Here is a 21,131-nt window from a genome sequence, read left to right as displayed (position 1 = left end):
CCCAAGTGCGAACAAATCATCCCCAATATCAATTAAACATGCGCCCACATCACCAACTCCAATACCATATAAACAAAAGCCAACCCCACTATCCCAACCACCAAATCACCAATCATGCAAAGCCCTCGGCACCAGGCCAACAGGCATAGCCCCACCAGAAGCAGCAGCCCCAGGAGAATGATGAAACAAATCCGGCGCCTCAAATCCAGGTTGGGAAGCCGCATACGCAGGCATCATTTGCTCAAGACAATTATATCCCTCAACAAGAGAATCTAAGCCCTCTGTGCCAGACATAAGCTGCGAAAGATCCATCCCGGGACGATGATGTTGCGGCGGACTGAACATATGCACTCCCTTGACATCGGCAACTGGCGACGACGAATGAGACCCCGTAGCAACAACAGCTGTTGCCTCCGAGTACCGCCGCTGCACTTCGCCAACAATACACGCAATCCGGTACGAGAGGTTATCGCCGCCTGGGGCGAGGTGCAGTAGGAAGCCGCGGACTTGGCTGATCAGTGGGTCGGTGAGCGTGTAATCACAGAGTGTAAGCGCGGCATATCCGACGATGAAGTAGACATGGTCGATTAAGGAGGGTGCGGAGGTGAAGCGGGTTTGGAGGAATTGGGTTATTATTAGGCGGGCCGTGGCGCATATTTCGGGGAGGAGGCGCTCGTTGTCGGGTTGGAGGCGGGCGGCTGATCGGTGGAGAAGTAGTTGGCAGAACCAGAGGTTGAGATTGAGAGTTGAATCTTCGCTGGTGGCTGTTGGGAGGGTGGTTGTTAGGTTGGGGTTAGGTTTGCATGGGCGGAGGGTTGATGTACTTAGATGTGCCCATTCCATCTTCCAGCGCTCCAGTTCTTCGTATTCGGATTCTGCGAATTGGAGGCGGTGCTGGCTGTGTTGGAGTCGGAGGGCGATGCGGTATAGTTGGATTTCTGCAACGATTCTCCCGTCTTCTGTTGTGGCGCCTGCGTGTTCTAGGATGCGGGGACATTGGTCGATATATTGTTGTTGGATGTTGACAGTGCGGCCGTTTGCGAGAGCAGAGCTAATAGGTTAGTGTTAGGTTATATATTCAATAGTTTGATCGGACAGAACATACTGTAGCTGGGTTGCGCAGAGTGTATTCCACAGACGCAGCTGAGCAAGTAGCTCGTCCGGGTTTAAACTGTCTCCTGGCAAGGTATTGAGGAAGTTGAATGTGATTAGGGCATGGTTGATCGAGATCCCGCTCAGTAACCAGTCGTCCATAAGTCCTTCTTTGTGAATAGAAGTAGAGTATAAACAAAGCAATGTCAACGCCTGCAGCATATCGCTTGTCAGAGGCGGGGGCTTCCACAACACCTTTGCCACGGCATGCTGTACGTGGAGTGAGATGTCGCGGACAGTTTGCTGTGGTAGGCCAGGCATATAGCGCGAAGCTAGGAGACATGCAGTGTTGAAAAGGAGGGTATTCGACCGTTGGATATTGGACGAATGATTTATTGAGACCCAATGTCCGAAATATTCGACGAAACTGGTGAGATCATTAGCAGGGAAGTCCGGTTACAGACACATAATCAGACACACAGTTCAATCAATTTCATGGAAAGCTTGGAATCTACGATTCCCTGGGTGACGATGTCTCCGAGGATATCCGCATCGGACAAGTGATTTCTCTCGCCGAAGCATTCGGCTTGCAGGTCTCGAATGAGCTGTGCTGGCTTGAGCGGATAGAAAGATGAGGACATGCTATCGTTTGAAGATGTTCCATCTATGCTGTCACTTCTGGCCTGCAAGGTTGGACTGCAGGACATGCTAGGGGAGCGGTTTACTATCTGTCGCATCAGATGTATCATCTCCCCCATGCCTCGTTCGAGAGAGACAAGCCGTTCCTCGATCGATGGTACAGCAGTAGCGTCAGACCAGGTTGATGCATTGTCCTGGAACCGCTCTGTTGTCTCGGGGAGCTCGCATTCAAGCCTTTTATGACAACAATCAGCATATAAACAAACGGAAGACTCCAAAAATAGCATCAAATGGCCAAACAAACCTAAGTGACAAACAGCGACGACAAGCATGACCACGGGGATCCACATCACAGCGAGTCTTGAGCTTGCGACAGGTATTACAAGCAGTCATTGATCGTCGAATACGCCCTTTTGGCCTCGCATCTTGACATGCGACCGAGTCGATTCTGCTGCCATCATCTGGAATAATGCTCTTGGTTTCCCACGAGATAGAATTATTTGTAGGGCCTGTTCTCGTCATTGCATTGGATGTTGAATGGTTACTGTGGGTACTGTAGGTATTGTATGTACTGTAGGTACTGTTTAGGTAGACCGTCTATGCCTGATCGACAGGGAAAGATGAAAAGTTGGAGTAGTAGAAAGAAATGGGTCAATGATCAACAATTGCACCCTTAGCAAAAGCCCAAAATCGAAATCCTGAAGATCATTTGGTGTCTATCAGGGAGATCCAAGCCTTATAATAGCGGGTCACTAGACTGACTGAGGGCTCTTAGCCAATTGCGACAAGAGACTGATTACTGACGATATCGAACTCCGCGCAGGTACATTCCCGTTCATGGCGGATTATGGCGGACCATAGCGGACCTGGGGTAATCGAATGTGCACCCACCAATCTGAAAAAAAATCTCCTGGTCTTCTAGAAAGGTAGCGATTGTCGGTGCAGACTTTCAAGAGGGGTTGATAATGTCGCATTGACTACCCTGCCCCCAATTTGCCCGACGAGAACCGTAGGAGAGGGGGTTTAAGGGGGATTGAGTGGCACGATCTATACTAGATACGTCCTTTCGTGTTTCGATTCTTAACTTGTTGATCTATTTCACTAAAGTCCCGAGGTTATCGTGAGAATCTTTCACCTTTTTTTTTCCACTTTTTTTCCCCTATCTAATTCAACTGGTTTTTCTTATTTTTTTTTTCCTCTTGTTCGGAGGTGTCCGACATAAATAAGATCTAGACAGGGATATAGAGTAAGAATTACAGACTCCATAGTATGATTTGGCAGTCCCCCTGGTTAAATTATCATTTAGTGGGGGGAGGATCAGGATCTAAGTGGGGAGAGACAACAGGCAAAGAGCAGTAACTCGGTAATCATTGGCTAACATGTGCAATGTCTCAAAAGAAATGCCTATCAGGATTGAAAAGTCACATCAATGTGACCTTGTAAGTTTCCAGGCCCGGTTAACAACGGGTATCTTGCCGGTTAACGCCTTCTAAGTGGCTGTTCTTATTTAGTCTAATTTGGTCTTCTCCTTTAAGAACCTTGAGATATCGTACTTTTCAGCCGGGTTCTTTGGCTACTTTTGATTGGATTTCGCAGGTGAATCACTGCCCCATTTTAATTATGATTAGCCTCAAAAGCAAAAATAGAGGTGTGGATGATGCCCGGGAAATTCTTTATCAAATCATTCATATGATTGACAGCGCCCATCGCATTATGGAGTAGAATTTAAGAATTGACTTCAAACCTTTTAATATCCAATATCGTTGGGCTCGGGGCTCATTAAAACACCGGCCCGGGAATGCAGCCCTAGTGAGTATTTCCAGTCCTATATTTTTTTTTGCTAATCGCTCAACGCTGAGTGGCAATGCGGAAGAATATATAACAGTCACCCGAGCAAATCACCCGAGGTACCTTTCACTGCTTATGAAGGATCCACTCTATCAAATATAACTTTCATGCAGAGGGCTTGCTGCCTGCCTTTCTGGGTGTTAGTGTTCTTTTTGTCTTGAATCTTGAACGCGGGAAGCTCGGATAAAGAAGCGGTCAGTTTAAATCGTTGAATGTATTTAATGTATAATGCATTTCATATAGGATCAAAATGTTGAATTGCGGCTTGGCTCTGTTGAACTCTGGGGTAATCGTGGGCTGGGCTGGTCCACAGACCTTGACAACGAACTAGCCGACATTCACCTCGGTCTGACCGTTATCAGGACCCCAGATTAAGCTGCATTATGCGAGTTGTATCTCTTGGGTTTATTATTGCGTAAAATTTTCACCATGGCGTAGCGCAATGGGCCGATCAAGCTATGCCCAGAGATTCGGCGATGCGCCTCAAACGCCTAAAATGTGAACATGGAATCATCGGTGGCGTGGTTTTAGTTACGGTTTTGATCAGGAGGTAAACAAAATGCTCGACTGAATGCTAAACAAACACGATTTGAGATATCGCTTTTTTTTCCACTTATCTTCCCAGGTTCGGAGAAGCAACCCTCTAGGATCTAGACGAAAAGATACATTCTAGAGCACGCCGATCACGTCAAAACGTCTCGCATATTGATACTGAGAAAGTATATTGCCCGCTTCTCGACGGCACATAATTTGGTAAGCATCCACGGTGCATAAGCGGAAGCAGAACCTACATAAAGCCACAACCCGTGGACCCCTCTTATGATGAATCGACGTGGGGTCGACAGCGCAATGCAGTCAGATCAAGCTGTCCACCTAGACAATGTCTTATTGGTTGACTGAAAGTTTCCCCCCTTTTCCTTATTGCTTCTCTGCGTCTTCCTTGCAGGTCCATCTGACCACACATCCTCCAATGAACAATTGTCGTGGAGCCACAGGACTCGGGTTTAACGTAAAAGTCCCATGTCTGTTTTCAAGCTCGCAAACTAGGCGACTTTCGACTTGGTGCCCAGTAAGGCAGACACAGTTCTCGATATGGTTACCTGCAGGGAATAGGTACGTTCCAAAGATAAGGACTATTTTGACCGTTAGCTATCCCTGTCTTGCTTAGAGAGATGAGCTGGAAGCACATCTTTTGTGATGTAAATCTTTCGGTCCTTGTCTAGAATTAACACGTATTATTGCATCTTTGATTGATGTCAGTCCAAATCCTGCATGCTATAAACTCCTTTTATGTTTAACATAGCATTCCCATACAATCCAACATGTACGGAGTAGTTATATGAGCTTTGTTTGACATACATAAGCTTTAAGCTTGGATAATTCCCTCGCTAGAGTATGGACAAAAAGACCCGGGGTTCCCAAGACCCCGAAACCCCGGTGCCTACTATCGGCTATGTAGTGTTGCAAGAGCCGGAACGTTTTATCTAGTTCTGGAAGTTCCGTAGTATTTCCAGGATCGCCGCAGGATAAGCCTCGCTTAGAAATTAAGTTTTCGAATATGTATGTCGAGAGTATGTGGATATTGAAGCTGCAGTTATATGCTTTTATTTTAAATTGCGTCCCCGCCTCAGCGCTTGGGAGACTATTTAGATTATGTCTATAATGTGCAATCTACACGTGTACATTGCAGCTGATGAGGAATATTGTTGCGTGGACTCGTCATTCATCGCATTTCTGCGCACTGCCTTGACATAGTCAGACTGATCGCCCAATGCCTAGGTACCGTTCTTCTATGCATTTATCCCCCTACGATTCGCCTTACATATGAGACTTTTCGTGGTTCGGCTTCCCTGCGAATGATTCCCATCTCGATAGGACCGGAATGTTTTGTCTGTCTTTTTCTGCTCTTGTCGGCTGTCAGATTCCTTCTCTTCTGGCGTTGAGGTATATGTGACCAGACTCGAGAAAAAGAGAACATCAGATAAATCTCTTCCCAACAACTAACTCTGCGCAATTCTACAGCCCCAACAACTCGTTTAGGCTCTTTCTTATGAAGCAAAAAGAAAGAAACACAAAAAAGAATAGTGACCGACGCAGGGATCGAACCTGCAATCTCTTGATTCGTAGTCAAGCGCCTTGCCATTGGGCCAGCCGGCCTGTTGTATACTGAATTGGTCAAAATGTGTACTGAAATGTGGGTCTCGCTTCTCTCGCTTAGACACGCTTATCTTATTTTGCACGTGACCCGATCTATCGGAGTGGTAGTCGCAAACATGATTTGACAATTCAAGGCTTATAGACTCGGTTTTTGCATATAGTTGAGTGATTCTGCTTTCTGTAGTCTCACTGCCTTTTTTCAGGCATGTTTTGTGGTCTTATTCCTATCTCGACTGGTCTGGTAGTGACACATAGGGGTTATTAAGTCTTTACCTAGTTAGCCATTTCCGCACCAAAACTGACCAAGTTTGAACCCTATTCTCTCAATAAATTTATATGGGGACGTACTTTTTAGATATCTTTATACTAATTATCATTCCAACTCTATGGTAAATCACATATAAATTATCTCGGAAAATATTTTAGATAGAGAGTGAACAATTTTCAAAACTTGACAAAAGATTCTGATCGCGAGTTTAGTATGGGAGGCATTATATATAATGGAGATTCACCTTGATATTTGGATTTCAATCAGTTATCACTTGACAACCACATATATTAGATCACTCAGAAAGAAATATTTTGTCATTCTGATATTAATGTTTTATTAAAAACCATCTAAAAAATTATTACCATATAAATTTCTTGAGAGAATAGGTTTCAAAGTTGGTCAGTTTTGGTACGGAAATGGCGAGTGGGTAAAGACTTTGTGGCAGGGTCTGTAATATGGAAACAAGGTTAGTAACTACACAAAAATTGAAATATTGCTGGTGTTGAGAATTGCCAGTGTGGAGTTGGACAGGGCATAGATATAGTCAATGTATTGAGTGGAGAAGGTTGTTATGAAGGGATGTTATCCAGGGGCCACATGAGCGCTATATGAGGAAGACATCATGTGTTTAGTGTTAGAACAGTTGGAAAATTGATGCTACCATAAAAGGTTGTTATACATGGTCAAGGTTAGAAGATTGCTGTCCTGTTGCAGACTTGAAAGAATGTAAAAGAAAAGCAATGATCGAAATGACCACCCCTGGTGAGTCCAGCAATACACTAGATTTGCCTAGGAGATATGATTGTACCCTAATCTGGACGTCATACAAGAGCGACTGAATTACATATACCAACTTTATTATACGTTGCAAACCTTTGCCTTGTGTACTGGGTTGCCCAATGTGGCCTTTTTTTTCAGCATACAGTGACAAGAAAATGATTTATTTATTTTTAGATCAGAGGAATATCACGAGCATTCTGTAACATTGCACCGAAACTAGGGGAGATAGTAGAGTTATCTTAAGGCTCGCTAACTTGAAATAATAAACCTACAGGAAACACTTTTGAAAATGGCCCTAGAGAAAGATAATGGACAAGTTGAGTGTGTATGACCCTTTTCCTCTAAATTATATAATTTCTACATAGCCTAGGTAGGTATAACCAAGATAGACACGCAATTTATTAATAGATACGTATAGAATTTCCAAAAATCCGAGATATTGCATGTTGACACTGAAGCAGCGAAGGCAAGACCAAAGGAAGAACCACCCATTCGAGTCCTAATTCCGAACATAGAAGACATCATGGTTAGACCACGAAGCGGAAAAGGAATTACAAATTATGTCTTGACAAAACATATACCACAACTGTTTATAAGCAGGGATTCCAGTTGTCTGACGTTACTTAGCCTAATGCACTCGTGTACCAAAGTTAACCGAGTTACCTAGATAGGAAACCAACCAGAATAGAATCATCTACTAAAAGTCAGGTCAAATCCCATGCTTACATACCAGTGCAGCAGTCTGACACCAATCACACCAACGGTGCATTAACGTGCCTGGATGGAATGCGCGAGCTTCCCTACTCCATAGATACCCGAGAAGCGATATGCATTAATGCGCTTGGATGGTATGCGCAACCTTCTAGATATCCGAGAAGCGATATGCATTAACGTGCCTGAATGGAATGCACGAGCTTTTAGATACCCGAGAAGCGATATGCATCGACAGATCATACATTCCCCTTTATTTTTCTTCGTGGCATTGCATGTGTAGGTAACACAAATGGCTCGGTGGTCTAGGTCATAAATATTTTATGCATAAGACTAGCTGATGCCTTTCTGTGCTTCCACCCTTGCAGAACTGTGATAGCCAGGAGAGGACTGTGACACACAGATGAAGGCGTGGCTCGATATCAGATATATATCATCTCTGAGAGCACATACATGATGTATAGAGTACGGACTACGGAGTAAATAAATGCATGACACTGCTGTCTCCTGTTTGAGATTGGTCGCCCAACAGATGAGTGGTTGGTAGTCAGCGGGTGGTATGCATCATGCAACATAATCGTGAAGTCTATCTATGTACTCCGTACCTACTCCGTAGGGCTAACAATAATAAATTTTATTTTAGGGTGTGGCAAATCATTCCCTCATTTCAAACGAATAGGCAGCATCAAACCTGTTTTTTTTTGTAGGCACAGAAGATCTCAAACTCCCTATGAACTCACAACCACACCCACAGCCCGCAAGCCCACGCCTTACATACAATATTGAAAAGACGGTCTGTATACTCCGTAGGTATATTATATTCCAGCTGCTATACAAAAGAATACAAGCGGCTATCTCGTCTACAGCACATAACACTAGTCCACAATAAAACAAATCCCCGGGCCAAGACCCCGAAACAAGGTGGCAACGCAAATGTCAAAAATGCCATCACGGCCAGGCTAAGCGGTACTATTGATCCTACTACTACAAATAATAGGTGTCGAACGGTGGGTCTGTCGATCCTTCATCTGGGATTAATATGGCAAGATTCAATAGTTTGTGTGAGGCTTAGACGGAACTAAATCGAGATCGTGGAAGTCGTCTCGTAGGTACTCCCTAGCGAGGAACATCTAAAAATGGACTACCTACAAATAATATGACATTAGATCCAAGACAGGTTGCTCAAGGGTTTCAACTTCAAATGCCACTTCAACACGAAAATTGATATCCAATATGTGGATCAGATCATATCATATATATATAATACAGCTCCGCGTACTCCGAACCGATCCATTTATTCAACAATATGTACGGAGTACGGAGTACTACATCTACACTACATATGTTGTACGAGGTACATCATAAGCACTCCGTATATAGTCCTAGTAGTACAGCATGGTTCTACGGAGTATACGGTGAGACTAACGCTCGGACTAGCCACCCATCGATCTCCACGCGATCATCTCAACCCAAATCCTGACATGAGACAGCTCACAAATCCCGCAGTTGACACCTCCGAAGAAAACAGAAAAAAAAAAAAAAATGCCACACCTCCCATCACACCAAGAAGGACTGTGATCGACACGCACGTCTCATATTAAGGCCAAAACGCCCATGTCACACCAGCCCAGAAGGGAATACGCACACATATGTAGCACCCAACATATATGTACGACGTACGGAGTACGGAGCACATAAAAAGTACTTGCCTAGCATAGCTTCAAATGTGCATACTTGTACTTGCACACAACGAAGTGTCAGACGCCGATTTCACCGCTATATGATGGGTCGGATGCACGTATTTGGATACCGATTCGCCAAGTGGAGGGTGGGGGGGATTTCACCGGACTCGCGAGAGACCGAGAGCGGGAGCGGAAACGGAAAGTGTAAAGCGCATAACCGGGGTTTGATTGGGCTCTTGTTTTGGATTAGTTCACAAGTGACAGAGACAGGGCTGAGAAGGGGCAAAGGTAAGGGAGGGGATTAAGGTTCCCATGGACTGTGATTCGGTCAAGCTCGATCAAAAGCTGTACGTGGTATGCACGCTGCACGACTTTTGTTGGGTGTTTTTTTTTGCTTTTTAGATCGGCCAGTCGTGGGCGCCGGAGATACTTGATATGCTGGGGCTTTTGTTGGTGGCTTGCATATCCGTTGTCCACTACTCTGTATCTGGGACTGTGTTTCGGGGTTCATCCCCTGTTGGTATAGATCCTGTAGATATGCTGTAGGTATATTGAGGTTATGGATATGGGTATGGGATGCTTGCTTTTTTTTTTGAGGGGGGGGGGGGGGGGGGGGTTTGGGGTTTGCTTTTTTAAGATGTTGAGGTACATCGTGCATTCTAGATATGCATGATTTTGCTATTTACTTATTTCCAGTAGAATGGATGTAACTGCAACCCTAGTGCCGTTTTTCTTGTTTTTGGTTCATTGGATGCACGTTGAATATCACTTTTATAATATGAGTTCAAGTGGGTTATAGTCCCCTCACTGGAGTCTCAAATTTGGAGATATGTACTCTGTCCTCCTGAGCGGTATAGTATAGAACCTACATCGTACATTTTACCCACCCTTGCAAAGGATTTAATGCTACTCGGTAGGATGGCCGAATCCCAAGATCTGCAATCAATTTTTTAGGGTCATGTCAGGATCCCATAATTGTGTCTTCCGGTGGTAGTTCGGGAAAATCACAAAAAAAGAAAATAAGAAAATAGGAAAAAAGAAAATCATGAATAGCACCTCTCCAATCTCTCAACCAGGTACGATTAGTAATGTGATGTGATTTGAAGAAAATTCCACCTGTCTCAGTTCCCAACAATACTCGGATATGTCTCAGAATACAGGATGTCAGAGAGGCAACAAAGGAACTCCCAAAGGAGGTTAATAATCCATAATTAAGCCAATTGTAAATGTTTAATTAATATATTTAGCTCCACATGGAAAATTAAGTCAACCAGTGGTTAAATACGATATAACGGGGACTGTCAAGGGGAAAAGCCCGATCAAAACCCCGATCAGATCGAATGTGGAGCTCACGTGGCACACTAGTGGAATGTAGACTAAAAGGTTCCATGGTCTGAGATGGCTCTGGTGTGGATTTGTGGACCTTTAGATTTGTGGGAATCCACGGTACTCCAACGGAGAGGCCGAAAAACTTGAAGTTTAAGTTATATAGTCTACAGCTGTCAGTTTTGCAAGGTATGTTGAAGTTATGTTGTAGTATCTTCGAATTTTATATAAGATTCGATGCAATGCAATGTTTGTATAACAAACCAGACCAGAAGAGCAACTCATATCTACATCCTAGCCACGAGCAAATCCTCACTGTTCAAAAGATCAAAATGAACAAAGACCGTGGTAGAGAAGTTTAATATTCGGTGACTCGACGTCATATAGAATATAATATAAAAAGTCAAACATGATGTCGATCTTCCAAAGTTGACACCTGGGCATATACACAGGTGGAGTAAGGTATGGAGTATCCTATAGAAATATCCACTAGTTTACGGGTCTATCAATTTGAAATTCAGTGACAGCCCACGGTCCCAGGCTTCCGGCCCGAAAACTATTCTTTTTTTTTTTCAATGGCAAGTATTTTCCGATTTTTAGGGAAATGCCTCGAGAGAGGGGAGAAAGGGAAAATGTCAAAGGCCTAGGTACTTTTGACATTTATATTGTATAGACATAAATAGATTAGAGTATATTTAACCTAGTCTACAGGCTTGCAAGACCATGAAGACCGTCAGCGTTGAAAGAGAGAAAAAGAAAATTGTAGCGCTACGAGCTCCTGGTAAGGTCCACGTTTTCTCTTGATGCGAGGAAGAACATGGGATAGGTTAGTGCCGATGGAGAGTAGTGGAGACGGGTTGCGCGGTGGGCGGCTGGGATCTGATCCGTACTTGGTATTTCCGTATTGCTTGACATTTGATATTCAGGTCCGTATGCTTATCTAGGTGAAGTAGAGAGTAATAACGATAAAAAAAAAGAAATTTGTGCAGATTCGAAAGTCGATGCTTCCTCTAAACACCTAATAATGCAATTTTCGCTGGTTTTATCCAGGGCACTCGAAGGAAAATGCGGTGCAACATGAAGAGAAAAACAAAAAGTAGAGTAAATCACAGAAATGATTCAATGGAATTCCTGCCAAAATTTGTCGTATACCCCTGTTGCCTGTTGCCAACAAAATAAGTTCCCACTTGGTAAACGCAACCAAAGAGGAAGGGTATCAAAATATAATGTTTGCGCAAAGTCTTCGTACCGGACGGCAATGCGACATGTAGAGTGAAGTCCAGAGACCTGGAAGGTGAGAAAGTAAAAAAAAGAACACATAGAAAGAAAGAAAAATGCCAGTCTATCAAGCTCGCTGTATCCTCAACCCCATGAGTCATAAATGGTAGGGAGAAACAATAAAAGCCTCCCAGTCGTAAAGTGAGTAAAACGCTGACGTTGCGAATGCTGTGACGTTGAAAAATGAACAGAGAAAAAGAAAAAAGAAAAAAGAAAAAAGAAAAAAGCTTTGATCAAGCCCGAACCTCTAGGTCCAGGTTCATCTCTAGTGATGAGAGGGCATGTGCTCTCCATCAACATCACTGAAAGGCGACTGTCGTTGAGATTCAGTATCCGCACCACTGCGCATTTGGTTCCGCAGCGCAGGAAGCTGTCGTCTCCGAGCATTGATAAACCAGTTACTAATCTGTATTTAAAAGAAAAGAAATATTAGCAAACCAGCCACATAAGCAACCTAATTTCCACTCTGCAATTGACAAAGTGCTCACCTGACTAATCGAAAGCCCCGTCCTCGTCATAAACATCTGCTTATCCTCCTCACTTGGGTAAGGATGATCAAGATGCTCATGGAACCAAGCCCGCAAAATATCTGTAACAGGCTTGGGCAAATTCCCCCGTCTTCGCTTCGTCTTAGGATCAATCGGATCCCCCATAATCCCGAAATTCCCCTGCCCATGCCCCATCATCTGGGGCGACATCTGCTCATCCGCATACCCGATGGGATGATGCCCATATGGTGACTGTGGATGCATGATGGGTCCAGCAAAGTGCTCGCCGCGTGGATGCGAATCAGTGGACATCACTGTTGCCGTCGGTCCGGGCTGGCGGTATTCCTGGGCGACGAAAGGGTCGGAGCGTGGGGGCCGCTCAGAGTACCCTTTGTTGGAGGATGGGTTCATTGCTCGGCCGGCGTCCAGGTCACGGATTGGGGGGAGGATTGGGCTGGGACCGCGGGATGCGTTTTCGGATAGATGCATGTGGTGGTGGCCTGTATCTGGCATCCGGGGTTGATGGTCTGCACCGCGGGAGACTGTGTATTCGCGATGAGAATCATAGGGCATATTGCTGGATTGGTTGCCATATGGGATTGAGCGGGGGTCGGCCATTTCGTGGCCTGAAGGTGGGCGCTCTTGTGAGTGGCGGGGGGTGGTGTAAAATGGGGAAGTTGATTCGATTTCATCGTGGAGGTGGGCGGGGAGGAGCTATGGAATGTTAGAATTTTCTAATTTTTTTCTCAGGTTATATTTCTTCGAGGTATATATTACCTCGCGGAATGAGGGGAGGGTTTGGTGAGGATGTCCGGTTGACGACTGGGTTGTATACGAAATAGCCATATCGGTATCTTCGTCTATCTCATGGGACTGTGACATAGACAAGGTGTTTGGGGGACAAGAATAGAAAATGTCCGTAGCAAAGAGTTTCACAACGTATTACAAGATAGACAGGATATAACTATACTCGACACGGTCAGAATTGAATACCAGACGGGGAAGTTTGTAGTTCAAAAGATCGAGACTCCAGAAAAAGTTGCCAAACGGAAGTGAGGGGCGAAAGTAGAGAAGCACTCACCAGGGAAAGCAGGCTGATTTTACGTTGGCATGATAAGTGAAAAAAAGAAGAGAAAGGCCAAGATTATATGCAAGGTTGGGGAATGAGGGTAGAGATGGAAATGCAGTTTCCCAAATAATGCAGGGCCTACATTATTTCAAAAAAAAAAGTCGCCCCAAAAAAAAAACTACATTAAATTAAAAAAATATATAAAAAAAAACAATTAAAATAAAAAGAGACATCCAGCTGTTACATGTCCATGGAAAAGCAAGAACAGGGGGGGCCGAAAAATGACGATCGTGGGCTTTGGTGGGTACATCGGAGGACCACCGTGTCAAGGGCATGCAGAGCGGAGAAGGGGGCGTAAATCAGAGAGACTCTTAAGGTTGACAGATAGAGTATCTTCTTTTTTTTTCTATATAGTCTTAGCGCTAGGATTTATCTCACGAACTACTCCCCGATATATTATATTTTAGGGGCTCCAGGCTTTTAATTGGTTTCGGTGCAAAGGAATTTGTTTAGCAAAATAGAAATATATATTAACAATTTTTTTTTTTTTTTAATTTTTGTCTAGATCACTAGTGTGTACGTCAAATTTGGGGATCCCATACCAGTGCTTATGAGCCAATATTGTCATTACTCTAAAAAATAGATCTTTCACCTTTTGAATCAAAAAGACAGAACAATGTACTCCGTACTTTACTTTCAACTGTACATAAGAGATTAAAAGAAATTATAGGAAATGGAGAAAGAGAGGATATACGACACGGGAGTAAGGAGGTGGGGGATTCTGTCATAATGTGCCTGAGTCAGGCTAAAGCTAATTATATTTGAATTAAATATATTAAATCAAATCACATATTGCTTTTTCTGGGGGATCTGGGAGATTTTAGGTACTCCCCGTAGTTCGTAGTACATCCACTGCCATGGACTTGGAAAATCCAACTTGACTCCAAAAATATAAACCAATCCCCCTTTGTATAGGAGTTTTTTTTTTACTAAAAAAAAGAGCCTAAGCTGGATATTTCAGATGACTCCAAATCAAAGGAAAAGATCGCCGCTTTGAAGGAGAGTTGTCACTGGTTCCAAAAAGATCGTGTTCCGAGCTTAACCTGGATGGTGGGTAAAAAAGACAGAAAGGTTCTGGATTTGATTTGGACGAATGAGAAACAGCGGAGATGACGCCTCGGCTCGATCGTAGATTGCCTAGAGCATCTCATCGGGCACGGTGATTGATCGACCAAACGGAAAGGGGATGAGGGGCTGGTATTGGTTTACAGGGATAGATCGCCTAGGGGTTCTTCAATTTGTATTCCCCACTTCCTTCGAGGCTTGTGGCGTTCAGTGCTTTTTTTGGGGGTTTTGGTTTTTTTTTTTTTTTTTCCTGTCGTATGTCAGATCAAGGATCACCCGGAGAACCCGCTTTAGGTTCTTGCTTTTTTCCTTTTTCCCCTAGTCTCACGCCGTTATGCACTCGTGAGCTGAATTTGTGGCTGATGATTTGATTGGAGTGTATGGAATGGTCGCATATGATATCTCTCAGGTGTGTTGCAGTTTAGGTACTTAACTTAGGATGTCATCGTAAATTGCGATCTTTGCCTCGCCTATCGCCTCCATATGTAGTCTGGAGCACTATATTATTCTGGGGCAGTTTCTCAGCTTGACACGACACACATTGCACTAACAGACCCGCTCTAGAAACTAGTCACATTCTGACAATTCAATAATAGCGCAAGTCTCTTATGTCTAGAGATCCTTGGAATGCAAGCTGAGCGATCCAGTTCAGTGCCAGGCTACCAATCACGTCGGAACAATAGAGTTCCTTTTCGCTTGATTTTTTTTTGTGATTGGATAGGTTCTTGGTGAATCCTGTACAAAGTACAATAGCACAATGTACTAAGAAGAAAAAAAGTGTCAGAATATATTGGAATTGTTTTCTCTTTCCCCTTTGCAGCCCCATAATCCCTATAATAACCTATCTTCATCTGACATCTGAGTTTATTTACTTTGAAAGTTAAATAAATTATCTTGACACGGCAGTCGTCTCGGGCCCTAAGGTATGTCCTTTAGGCCCATATTGCAGATTCGATCCACCCGAAGCAAGATACAGAGTAGATCCCTTTCAATTTCCTTTTTTTTTTTTTTTTTTTTTCTCTTTAAAAAAAAGTATATCCGATCGGAATTGGAACAAGCCTTGAAGCTTCCGATCTACCGAGATTTTCCCAAGGTTCCCTTGATTCATTCCAGAGATCTGGCTTGGAAAATTGGGGGGCTTCCAAGTTATCTCAGAAGTCAAACCAAGGTACTCCGTACTGTGTATAAGATAAAGCCAAAAAAAGAAAAAGGCGAAAAAAAGCAATTGGAACTCCAACCGATCGTTATACCTGCCATTAGGTCCCCATTCAAGAGATCCGAGATCGTGCATGAGGGAATGCAGATCATCGGATCTCGCAGGCAACCAGGATCGTCCCTGGGAAAATGACTGGTCCATAATGCGGGTGGTCCTCTCAGATCCCTCAAAAGCCATTTGAGGGGGGAAATGAAGAGGGGTTAAACATAACATTTTACCTCCTCTTCTCTCTTGCATACACTTTTTTGGCTTGTATACCCTAGCGCCGGAGGAATTGCTCCAGATCGGTGGGAAACATATTTTGATCCATGGATGCATGCATTTCTTCGTCATTTCCGTTTCCCGGTCCTTGGGTTTACCGAGGCTTTTCCAAGGTTTGAAGGTTATTATATGATATTATATTATATTATATTATATCATATTTTTATTTATTATTTCTTTTATTTCTTTTATTTCCTTTTCGTCCAATTTGGGGTGTCCAATCTTATTTTTATTGTGACATTTGAGCTTCCATCTTGTCTATTATAAGGGATTCTCCATATTGAATTGCCAAGAATTCCTTCTAGAATCAATAGTCTCGCTTTCGTAAACTGTCAGAGGCCCGATCCTTCTCTTCTGCTTTCTATCTGGGCATAAAAATAATAAAAAAACAGATTCAGAAAAGAACTGCTACTGGGAATATATAATAAAATATAATAGTGAGGTCCGTAGCGGTATAGTACACTGTACAAGTACTACACAATAATGCAACCTTAGGCATCCAAAAAGGGCCCTCTGCATAAAACCAATCCTAAATTAAATGGGTGCATGCCTTCCAGCATCTACGGAGTACGAAGTACTTGGCTCTGGACAATTCGATTTGTTTGCTTATCTGGTTGCCCAAAATCAACATAGACTCGTGTCACCGGAATAGTTCATGCACGATTTAGGCATGCCAAGGATATAGTTCACAACAAGGCTACCAATCCCTCGCCACTCTGAGAAATAATATTACAGGCCCTTTTCTCTATTGGTCGAATCAATACTTTATTAGTTTTACATGGAGGTTTTTTTCAAAAAAATGACGTGGGTGTCAGGCGTCTCTTTCTTGAACGGGTTAGGCAGTTGGGCAGGGCACGCGAGTAGAATTCATCTCCTGTCCCCATGGAGTGCTCTAACTTATTGAATGGTAAATGGTGTAGCGACGGGAGCCCGGGTGATGGATCGGTGGGCTATGCACTAGTGCCTGACTCGGCTAGATACCGTGTCGATAGTACTTTATTTCTTGGTCTGCTTTCTGCTTCGTTAGAGCTTTACTATCCTTGTTGGCTAAATTTAGAGCCCACACCTAACGTCAGACGTTAGGTCGCTCAATTAGGAAAGACTGTGATTTTGCGTGAGATGTCAGGAGTATCTGTCCTGCTACTTCCTATACTGGAGCCCGTAAAGTCTGTGATTGGCGATTCTTTGGGCAAGGCTCCAACCTCATCGAGAAAAGACCTTCGACAAGCCGAGCAGCTAGTCAGCATTGCCTCAATAGGCAAGGATGCCCTGGAAAGTGATCAAAAGCATCCATTACATACGATATGCAATATCAGTAATGATATAGGTCCGCATATATCCTCTTAAATTGCACTTTCTTTTTTGTCCTGTTTTTCTTTTTTCTCTCTTTTTTTTTTTTTGGAACTGGTATGTTATGTACAAGTAGCGAAGAAGACATAGGCAATTTATCATATATGCTAAGCCCTGTGACCTGGCTGGTAATAATCAAGATTATATTAGTGATATCACAAAGTTCTCATAATCAAACATCTACGTACATCACGTAGTAAGCATCGACCTAAGCATGTTGTAGCCAACCTTGAAACAAAGAGTGAATGTCGGGGCTCTATTTCGAGTTCGGCTGGCCATTATTTATTCTCGGCTAGCGCGGGCAGCTGGTTGAAGAACATGTATAACTCGGTGGCCGCTGCAGAGGGTATGGTGGCTTCGCCAGGTCTTTGTGGGTGTCTCATGTTAGCAAACAACAATCCCACACTGCCAAATGGGGATATGGTGCATTGCCGGATCCCCGACACCCTTCCACGGTATATGTAGCAATATGACTGTCGATCTCACACAAAGCAGAGGGAAATCATTACCGTCAACTTTTCTTGGGCGTCTTGGCTAAGGAAGAGGCGGGAAAATAGAGATTGGGGGACAAGAAATAGTTAAACTATTATCTCGAGATCATATTGTCAGCTTATAAATAGCGAATAAACAACGAGATCTGATCTCTGACCTGGAGAAAAAGCATCACATGATGCCAGCAACGTAAATATGGACGTTTAATTCCTTCATTCTACGGTGCCAAATACCCCGTTGAAGGGTAATAGGGGTATTTTCATTTTTATTTGCCGAGGAGGATTCAAAGCACCTTGATACCCGAGATGGTTCTAGTGCTTGTGTTGAGGGACTTCCAGATTCTGACCCAATTTTCTCCAACCCTGTCCCAAAAGTTATTTGTCGCCTTATGTTCAAATATTGTAATGTCAATAATCACGAGGTCTTGGTAACGAAATTCCACTCGAGCCTGTGCATCTTGGATGATGGCTTTGGTAGTGGATTATGTGATATCAGAACGTGAAGCATTAGGCGTTGGGAGTTGAAAGTTTTTGCAGAAATTACGATGAGGCGGAGGCCTGTACTATGTGTTGGTCGGCGTCGCCGTGCCCGACCGGAAGGGACATGGTAGTAAGATGTTATGGCGGGAGGAAAAAATATGTGTTCATTGGACGACTGTTTGAAAGAACCTTGGAATATCTGGAGATAGGGCTGTTTATGGATTTATATGTAATCATTAGCCCCACACGGACTTCCCGGGACCACCTTCTCTATCCGGATTGACAATTGATCTCAAAACCCATGGATAGTAAAACTTGGCCCATGGAAATCAATAAAAGACATAAGATTATACCATGGTTCATTTAAATAGGACCATTGGATACCCAACTCTATTTCCTGATCCTACCCATCAAGAAACCGTGTAGATACTTGCATACGTATCCAATATAAAAGACCGGGGTTCTGGTGGAATCCATATATCATACACAGGCATGGGCTTGTAACAAATATAACCTATTTGCCAAGGTATATACAGACTAATAGGCTATATATTAGATATTATTATCATTTTATTACATGAAGGAACAGCCTTCTAGATCAATGGAATCCTAGTAAGAAATTGCATTCAAATAACCCAATAATTGTCTTATTTCTTATGGCCCTATATAGATATCTCTATCCAATCTTTGACTTTCGCATAAAGCGATCAATCATATCCCAGCACAGCAGTCAGAGTACTAGCCAATAGATTGACGAAGCTTGAAGAAGCACCTAGTGTGGCATAGAGCAAGACATCTCTCTCGCCATTATTTGCTAGATCACGCATCCAACTATCCACACTTGCAACGGATGTATCGATATGGGAGCGCCATTGTTCATATGTTTCGCACTCTGTGATTGAGGACACAGCGTTGATAGCATCAATTATAGGGGAGTCGTAGACGGGTTGTGGATGGTGCTTGCATGGATGGAGCGGTGGTGGGTGGCAGCCTTCAAGCCCGCCATCGTACCAAAAGCTGGAGGTACAGACGGGCAAGTCAAAGCTGGACGTAAGACCCCGCGCGCGGATGAGTCGTGGGCGAACATATTTCCAGTACGCAGCCGCATGGCGTTTCGATGTGTATGCATATAAGGTACTGGCTATTGTGCTTAATCCCATGGCACTAGGAGAGCAGTGGGTATACCAACGGACCGCTGCAAGATAGCGAGCAGCCCAAGCTTTGCCCATATCGCAATCGAAGAAAATAGCAGCTCCTCTTTGGTCACCAGTAATACGATCGTATACCAAATTTGAAATCTGGGCCCCTGTTTGCATGACGACAGCAACATCGACTAGAAGGGTGCCATCGTAAGCCACGAAACAGACGCCTGCTCGAAGCGCCATCATGGAATAGAACTCGGCAAAGCTAGCCTGATGCCCGGTTGGCTGGAGATTACCAGCACCGCGGGATACGAAAGTCCACAAAGTCGCGAGAATGTCTGCCTCCGTATCGGCAGTAAACAACGTTTGACTAGCGCCGAGCCAAGGAGTATTCTTGATTGGCGCTGCCCTAGCACCGGCAATCCGGTCATTGAGCCATGAGCACCAATTGTCTACAATTGGCTCGACCGAGGGACGACTGCCATAACAGTACCAGAGTCCTCCAAACATAAAGGTAGCAAACACATATTCAGGACTAGTAGCAATGGACGATTTAGGAATTGTCGGGCGGTCCGTGCCGATTCGCGGCACGTTGGCGTCCTTGGCGTCCTTGGCGCTCTTGGCACCCTTAACAGCTTTGCTCACATTAAAAGCTGACAACATGAGGCTCGAAGCCATCCGGTATAACTCTCTCGGCCCTGGGGGGTCTGCCTGCCTAATGATATTCTCCAGGCTGGACAGTGGCATGGTGGGCGTCGCTGGGGCTTGAGGTATGCCACATGTATTCGAAGCTAGCGACAAGTCGTGTGGTGAATGCGCCAACCGCACAGCACTGGCTGATTCGACTGCTGAAGCGATCTTGTCCAGATAGCTGGCGAGAGTGGGTATAAGACCTTCGGTAGCAATGCGCGGCGGGAGCGATGGATGGCGGGATAGGAGCTCTAGTCCAAGCGAATCACTGCGATTGCTGGGCAGTGATAGATCAACAGACTCATGGCTGGAACATTTGGCGACGGCAAAGTGCGAAAAGAATTCCACCAAGCTGTGGGCAAACAGGGCATCATCTTTGTTACCACACGGATAGCTCATCACTCCAATCTTCGCCGTTGATTGAGGGCCAGTAGCATGAGAGTTCAGCATCTCGAAAATATTACTGCTGATATCTAGGGTTATTTACTGGCATCAATATGATACTAACGGGGTTGGGGTGTGGTAAATTTGTGTGAAGGGGAGGTGTCAAGTCTCTAGTATAAACTGCTTGGGCATTTTGAATATTTTTCAAGACAATCTACCATGGAATATTACCGTGTGAGAACAATAAAACAGTCTAATTCATGTATGGATTAGTAGAGTGGGTTCAATAACGGGTGAATATTAACAGATTCGAATCCCCCTGAAAGTACGGAGTACTAGCTACTAGCGGAAATTGCCAAGTGGGCAACTCGCACGTACCTATATCAAGGAAGACAATTAGGGGAAATTGGCACGGGAAAAAGCGCGCACTGATGGGTCAGTTTGTTCGATAAGGCAACAGAAAAACAGGGAAGACAGCGAAATGTGTACTTTGTATGACTATGACTATGGAAGGATCTGTGTCTAGAAAGCGCAGTCTACCTGGGTTGTGGTCTGACACATAGGGTCCTTAGCGTCTGTTAATAAAGAGCGTCCCCATAGAATTGTGGGCCTGGTGTATGCATGTCGCTATATTCAGAATAATAACCTGTT

At 44.1% G+C, this 21,131-nt stretch overlaps 3 protein-coding genes across 3 annotated transcripts; all 3 read right to left on the bottom strand.

Moving 5' to 3' along the window:
- Window positions 1–105: 105 nt before the first annotated feature.
- On the bottom strand, window positions 106–2,253 carry N7479_006345 (uncharacterized protein; the record flags this gene model as incomplete). Its single annotated transcript, XM_057254039.1, has 4 exons — window positions 106–1,051; window positions 1,106–1,519; window positions 1,573–1,965; window positions 2,036–2,253. 4 exons carry the CDS (start codon window positions 2,251–2,253, stop codon window positions 106–108), a joined length of 1,971 nt encoding a protein of 656 aa, XP_057107901.1.
- A 9,796-nt stretch (window positions 2,254–12,049) lies between these two features.
- Window positions 12,050–13,154, bottom strand: N7479_006344 (homeobox domain-containing protein; the record flags this gene model as incomplete). The annotated part of the gene is made up of 3 exons (XM_057254038.1): window positions 12,050–12,190; window positions 12,273–12,986; window positions 13,050–13,154. The coding sequence occupies 3 exons, from the start codon at window positions 13,152–13,154 to the stop codon at window positions 12,050–12,052; spliced, it is 960 nt and encodes a 319-aa protein (XP_057107900.1).
- Window positions 13,155–18,971: 5,817 nt separating this feature from the next.
- On the bottom strand, window positions 18,972–20,546 carry N7479_006343 (uncharacterized protein; the record flags this gene model as incomplete). The annotated part of the gene is made up of 1 exon (XM_057254037.1): window positions 18,972–20,546. One exon carries the CDS (start codon window positions 20,544–20,546, stop codon window positions 18,972–18,974), a length of 1,575 nt encoding a protein of 524 aa, XP_057107899.1.
- Between the last annotated feature and the right edge of the window lie 585 nt (window positions 20,547–21,131).

This window comes from Penicillium vulpinum (assembly GCF_028829585.1).
Source record: "Penicillium vulpinum strain IBT 29486 chromosome Unknown utg000003l_segment0_segment0, whole genome shotgun sequence".
NCBI classification, from domain to species: domain Eukaryota; kingdom Fungi; phylum Ascomycota; class Eurotiomycetes; order Eurotiales; family Aspergillaceae; genus Penicillium; species Penicillium vulpinum.
The sequence above is the reverse complement of the archived record's forward strand: the minus strand, read 5'-3'. Positions and strand labels throughout refer to the sequence as shown.